Here is a 6,375-nt window from a genome sequence, read left to right as displayed (position 1 = left end):
CCTCCAAGAAAAAAGTTTTAAAATGTACACTGGTGCTATAAATATAAATGCTACCTATGAAGAAATGTAGTAATCAAGCTTTTTTGTTCAAGTTTTTTTGTCTGTTTAGCAATTTATGAGACGGCTGAACCGAAGATTGATTTTATTTCATCCCCCTACCGGACACCAGGTCTGACTTTAACGTTTCTGCCATGAACTGTGAGGAATGCCAAACCCTATGGATATACAGTGGTAGTTGTTCATCGGTGTTGAATGCAGCAGTCAAAAAATACACTCATCTTCCAGATAACCTCAGTGCACTTTAGGAAATCAAATATTACCTGGAAGCAATTTAGTACATATATTGGCTTTTAAAAAGAAAATAAAAAATACAGCAGCATTAAACTTACTTAGTCATGATACTGACATGATTAATACCATCTTAACACTCGTCGCAGTCTTTCACATTATACCGTAATTACGCATAGTGGTAAATCATTATAAAATAGTGACTTTGCTATTTGGTAGACAGGTTCTAATACTAATACCTGACTATTCTGTAGAAAACCATAGCTTTTGTTCAGTTTGAAATAAAACATTTACATTCTAAGTACAATGCAACACTGTAATAGTTTAGGAAAAAATATTCAATCAAGTAATGTTCATTCTGTGTTGACACGGTGTAGAATAGCTTTAAAAAAGGAAAAAATGCTGTCAACTTTCATTACAAATGCAAACACACTGAGTACAACATTCATACCATTTTTTCACCTTTGTTGCTGAACATACAGGCTAAAAAGCTACAGTGGAAGAAAAACCTGTCAATTTAAGCTCGTTCAGAAATCTGTTCCAGTCCAGATAGTTTCAGCCCCTTCCTGCTCTATGTGTTGTCATTTACCTGGGACTCTCAAGAGCCGTGTATTATCATCAGATATATTACACATACAGTATCGTGTGTTCCTTTGGACTCTCCTAACAGGACATTTGAACATCTCCCCTCAATTCATGAGCATTAACTTGGTGTATGGGCAGGGTCTGTATGAACTGCTAAACACTCATGCAAGTCCAACGAATCCACGTGGACAAACAGGGAAAGAAAACAAAACAGCAGCATAAGGAGAACAGGGAGGGAGGGAAGGAAGAAGATTGTGGTGGGGAACATGACCAAGTTTCTTCTTTCACCATATGGCTGCTCCACCAGTGATGTCAGAGGTCAGAGGACTTTTTTTTTTTAGAAAAAAAAATGCAGTAAACATTGCACATGTCTCAAGTCTTCAGTGCAAAAGCATGGTTCGAATGCTCTTTTTGATTGTTTGGCTGTGTGTTTGAACTACATGCATTACGCAAGCCTTTTGTAGAACCAGGAGGAGACCAGGGACTCAGCTTTCTTCTGTTGTACGGAACAGAGGTGCAAAAGCAATGAAAAATTCCAAAAGAATATAGAAACGGGAATGTCCCAAAACACAAGACCAGCCCCCCTCCCTCCCACACACACCTTCCCCCAATTTCCCAAGCTTCAGTTTAAGTAGGCAATGTTTACTTGTTTCAGTCTGCAGAATCCAAGGTATCATTGGAAGGGGGAGGGGGAGGTGCGTATCTCAGTCTGTAAGTGCCTAAAACAGGAAAGAGAACTACTAAGTCACCGCTCACAATTCAAATGGATTACAAAACCACTACAAGGTATCAAAATGGACATGCTCTTCAGAAGGCACTATCATCCTCCAGTCCCTTTAAAGTAGGTCCTAAGATTTTATGCTATTTCCTTTCATCTGCTCGCTACAACTGGAAGTTTAAAAAAGGTGCAGACCGTATTGGACTTTACCATTACTGGAAAAATGAAAAAAAAAAAAAAAAGATGACCCCCATCAAGGCTTGTCTTTCCTGTTCCAGTCCGACCAAACGAGCAGAGTCAGAATGGGCACAGGCCAAGAATCAAAAATAGTTTATGCTCTATGCAATCACTGCGTTTTCTCCATTCTTCTGGATGGAGAGAGAAAGGGCATAAAAGACTGAAGCCGCTTCCTTTGATTTTTCAGTTCCAATGGGTTTCTGCCTTTTTGCTGAAACTTGCCTGAAAAGTTAAAGCATGTTTCGTTTACGTACTGCATGATGGGGCAAAGAAGGATGGCTGACTGTGGTCAAGGTAAGCTTCAGAAAAGTTATCAAATGGCCAATCTGTTTGGGTTGGTTTTTTTTAATTCTCACAAGTTTTAAGAACCCAAGTTCATATCATAGACACTAACTGGTATCTTCCATTTCTTGCCAATGAGTTCTCTCCAAAAAAAACCAAACCACTGAACAGGAATAGAAAAGTGGAAACAACCTGCAAGTCTCAGCATAATGCCAAACCCACAGCAGTGAAAAAAGAATGACAAGTTAGGACTGATTTAGTTTGACTTCTCAGCTTTGAATCGCGCCCATTTTCAACTCCACGCCGTGAACCCTGTTCCCTTGCACTGTTCTACAAAATTTTCAGGCAGAGATAAGATACTTTGCAGTTTTAGAGCAGGTCACTAGTGCACGACCATTTACACAAAACATACATACGCACGCACGCCTTTCTGCAAGACCAGAAACAGCACATTCAGAAAGGTAAAGAGAAACTGCTAAACTCAAAAGCAAGTCCGCTGGGAGTTATCATGATTACCTTGTTGACTGGCCTCCATGGATGACTGCTTACAGTCCTGCGCATAGTGTCCACTTACACCACAATTGTAACATGAAACGTTCCCGTTCTTCTTGGGTCCCGACCCATTTGTGTTGGCAACTACGTTAGGTGCTGGATATACAGGATAGTACCTCCCAAATCCTGCCATCTGCTGCATACCATAGTTGGCTTGGCTCCCCATCACCGGGTCATGCATAAGCCCGTTTGCATACGGAGACTGAGGCAGGAAGAAAGGAAGTTGTGTTCCATTGCTTTGATGTGCTTGATTGAGGTAGCTGCCATTGCAAAGTGATGGCAGAGTGAAGAAAGATGGAACTCTGTAGACTTGTCCATGAAGTGGGTTGTGATAAAAATAGCTGTTAATCTGAAGGCTTCCATTGGTCCCACAGCTACACCTACGTCCGCAAGAACCACAAGGACCAGATCCCAGCTGCTGCGGAGGTAACATTGTCCCGTTAGTGTTATTGTTTCCAACAGCGTTTATGTAGGATGTGCTGTCGCTCTGTGCAGTGCTGTGTGTCAAAGCAGGGCTCGGGCTAGGGGCAGGGCCTGGCGTATGCGTAGGTATTGCGGGAGGAACAGTGGACTGGACCTGACCCACGCCTAAACCGGCTGACTGAGGTGGTGAGGAAGTCGCTACAGTGTTTAGCACGTTGGTATTCTGGTTGGGCAACACACTGGTAGCGTGAGGACTGCCTGGCAAAGCGTACGAAGCTGGTGGAGGTGGCGGCGCTGCTGTTGAGAGACCGGCTGCTGGAAGAACTACCTTTAGATTGGTAGGCTGAGGGATTGCTCCTGGGTTTCCCTCAATGTGAGGCACCATTTGATTCAGTCCTACCACCTGGGACGCAGGTTTTGTGATGGGATCTGTAGTAGGAACTGGGGATCCTGGGAAACTACCTGGATTGTGGACTGGGATAAAGGCAGTATTTGGTGATCCGATACTTAAGTTTCCTGTCGGCTGCTGCGGTCCACTAACTGTGCAACTTTCCGATGATCCCTGTGGAGAGGGCATTTTCAATCTGTGTATTGCCAAATGCAAAGCGGGGCTACCAGGCTGGACAGAATGCGGAAGGAAAGTGGATGGGACTGGCAAAGGGGAAGCCATCAGCTCAAGGCGTTTCTCGGGGTCACCAGAGGTCACTGGGCCCATTCCACCAGGAGGTGAATTTGCAGACTCTCTCACCGGTGAGACAGAAACAGGCGTGGTAACAAGCATCCCCATTGTTTTACCATCTGCAGATATGGGTGGCGGGACAACTGCTTCAGGCTTTTGGGCAGCGCTGTGCATCACACAGTGTAAGGCAGGCATGAAGGAAATATGTTGAAACTTTGCGTTCAAAGGATCTTCTGCAAGGCTTCCATTTTCATTATTCACTGAAGAGATCTGAGCGGACGATTTGCTCATATTTGAAGAACTGACAGCACTGTAGCCTGTAAACCTGGTTGTATTTTGATTCCCAGAGTCCTCAGAATTGCTGTCTGTATCTGTTGAGACAGAAGCATTCGCCAGTTAGAAGAACAAGTTTAAAACAATAGTCATGCCCCAGATTCATCTACTCATATAAATCTTCCTACGTTTGATGACACTAATGATAGTTACATCTTCCCGAAGTAGAATAACTTGGAGATTATTTTACTTATCCAAATCAAGCTAAGTCAATCTCCACCACTTGCCTATATCAAACTGCCCAACTAGCTACTGTGTCTTGGACTTGTGTGTATCTGCAAATGCGAAGAGTAGGACATGCATCAAATTAGGAATTTGTTTCTACCTACCAAGACATTAACATAGCTTAGTCAAATGTGGAAGAAGTGGCAAGTTAAACTGTCAATACAAAAAGAAGGAGCTCTCGGACATGCTACATGAAGTTTGATATAAAATCAGTCTCCTTTATGCCAAAATTTTTCCAATTACTGTACCACTGAAATTTGTCACGTACATAGTAATCTAAAACTCAACAGTATTTAAAAAATCCTGCTATTTGCTAGAAGCCTTCAAACCATCCAGTTACAAAACACACAAAGAAAAACGTGTTCTATGGCTAGGTTCAGAAATAAAAGCAGATAATAAAACTGAGAAATGAATTAAAATTAATACAAGAAAACTAGTCTAGGAGTAAATACGTTCATGCACATTCTCCATAAATACAACCTCTGTCTTTTTCTTCTTCACTATCAAAGCTTTCCCTCCCATCATGTCGTGGACTAGAAGGAGAACTGTAACTTTCAGATGATGTTTCTCCACATGTGTCATGACCAGATCCAGCGTCCAAATTCAGATCTAAAAATAAAAATTAGCATTTTTATTTTTAATCTCAGTATACGGAAGTGAGATTATTGTGGTTTGCTCACATTTCAAGCTAGTTCAGATTTTAGTTTTTTTCCTACTTAATCACATCTGTCCCCTGTACTCCTAACTCCCAGCGTTCAGGACTAGTCTCATCCCTAAATTTGTGATGACTGAATCCTTGGTGTTAAAAGTGGTGACAGTGAAAATTCATATATCTATGCAGAGCAGTGAAAAGAATTATCATCCTTAATGAACTGTGTGATGTTTATACCAAGTGGTACTACAATAATAATTTCCTCTGAATGGTAGCGACAAAATGTTTCCATTCAAAGCGGTGCAATATTCCTTGGTCACACCAGCAAAGGCAGAAAGCTAACTCAGGGGGAAAACCTCAAAATAATACACCCTTTTACCCTTAACTCATCCAGAACAGGCTTTAAGCAAACTGCATCAAAGCTTCTTTGAAGAAAAAGAGGTGAACTAAAAAGGTGTGAAATTGTTTTCTAAATTCTGAATGAGACCATGGGAAACTCATTTGCTGGAAAGCAGCTGTCAGGGTGGGTTTAGATCCTATTCGTGACTTCAAGTAGGTAGCCAGTATGCTCTGGCTTTCAAGTTCAGCCTCAGAGGTGAAGGAGCAAGACAGATGCACTCCTCAGATTGTGTGCCAGCCACTAGCTTCAAGGAAACACCAACTCCCAAAGCTTGGTTGGCAAAACTCTAGGACAAAAGTTAAAACACTATTATTTACTTTATTTTATTACTTCTAAGAAATTATTATTTTATCTATAAATTATTATTATTGCTACCACAACTATAACAGGTTGGGATAAGTCATCATAAAGGTGCCTTAACGCTTCATTTCTTGAAATAACTTCATGGATTAAATCTGTAACTGGTCAAATTATTTTAACAAGCGTTTTCAGTATCTAATATAACCTGGAGCAGCAGTGGCAACCTCACATCACTGAAAGCAAGAGTCTAAAGTGCTAGTCACGAAGTATCAAGTCTTCAAAGCTACAAGTGTAACTGATGACTCAGAAAAGCTAAAAATAGGGAGGAAAAAAATGGAAAAAACATGATGCAGTTAAGAGTTATCGATTCAGAAGAGAGCATTTCAAACCAAGCCTGGTTATATAAAGCTAGGCAGAGATTCACATTGCAGCATGAGGTTTTTTTCTTTAGACTATGTCTCCAATAGGGCATCTCAAAAGACATTTTGATGTTTGTACACAAGCACACAGATAGAAAGCTCATTTCTGAGCAGGATGTAATTGCTTTCAGCCTCTGTGGGCCACAGTTTCTTCTTGGACAGGCCTTAAGCAGCCAACAGTACAAACAGGCAGTTTCACACCTGTAGAGTAGTGGACAGTGAGCAGACAGAACTCCTAAGGCAAAGCATTCCCTGTTCAACTTCGCACCACCTCTTCAAGTT

General features: G+C 41.5%; 1 protein-coding gene across 1 annotated transcript in view; it reads right to left on the bottom strand.

Moving 5' to 3' along the window:
- Positions 1-1,219: 1,219 nt before the first annotated feature.
- Positions 1,220-6,375, bottom strand: part of ZCCHC2 (zinc finger, CCHC domain containing 2) — a 28,778-nt gene continuing 23,622 nt past the window's right edge. Inside the window, exons 11-13 of the mRNA XM_010188046.1 lie at positions 4,803-4,931; positions 2,627-4,135; positions 1,220-1,592 (exon numbers count right to left, since the gene is read on the bottom strand). Of these exons, the coding sequence (XP_010186348.1) occupies positions 1,525-1,592; positions 2,627-4,135; positions 4,803-4,931 (1,706 nt within the window). The 3' untranslated portion in view covers positions 1,220-1,524. The remainder of the gene's footprint in view (positions 1,593-2,626; positions 4,136-4,802; positions 4,932-6,375) is intronic.

The sequence above is a fragment of the Mesitornis unicolor genome, unplaced genomic scaffold (assembly GCF_000695765.1).
Source record: "Mesitornis unicolor isolate BGI_N332 unplaced genomic scaffold, ASM69576v1 scaffold43937, whole genome shotgun sequence".
NCBI classification, from domain to species: Eukaryota; Metazoa; Chordata; class Aves; order Mesitornithiformes; family Mesitornithidae; genus Mesitornis; species Mesitornis unicolor.
The sequence above is the reverse complement of the archived record's forward strand: the minus strand, read 5'-3'. Positions and strand labels throughout refer to the sequence as shown.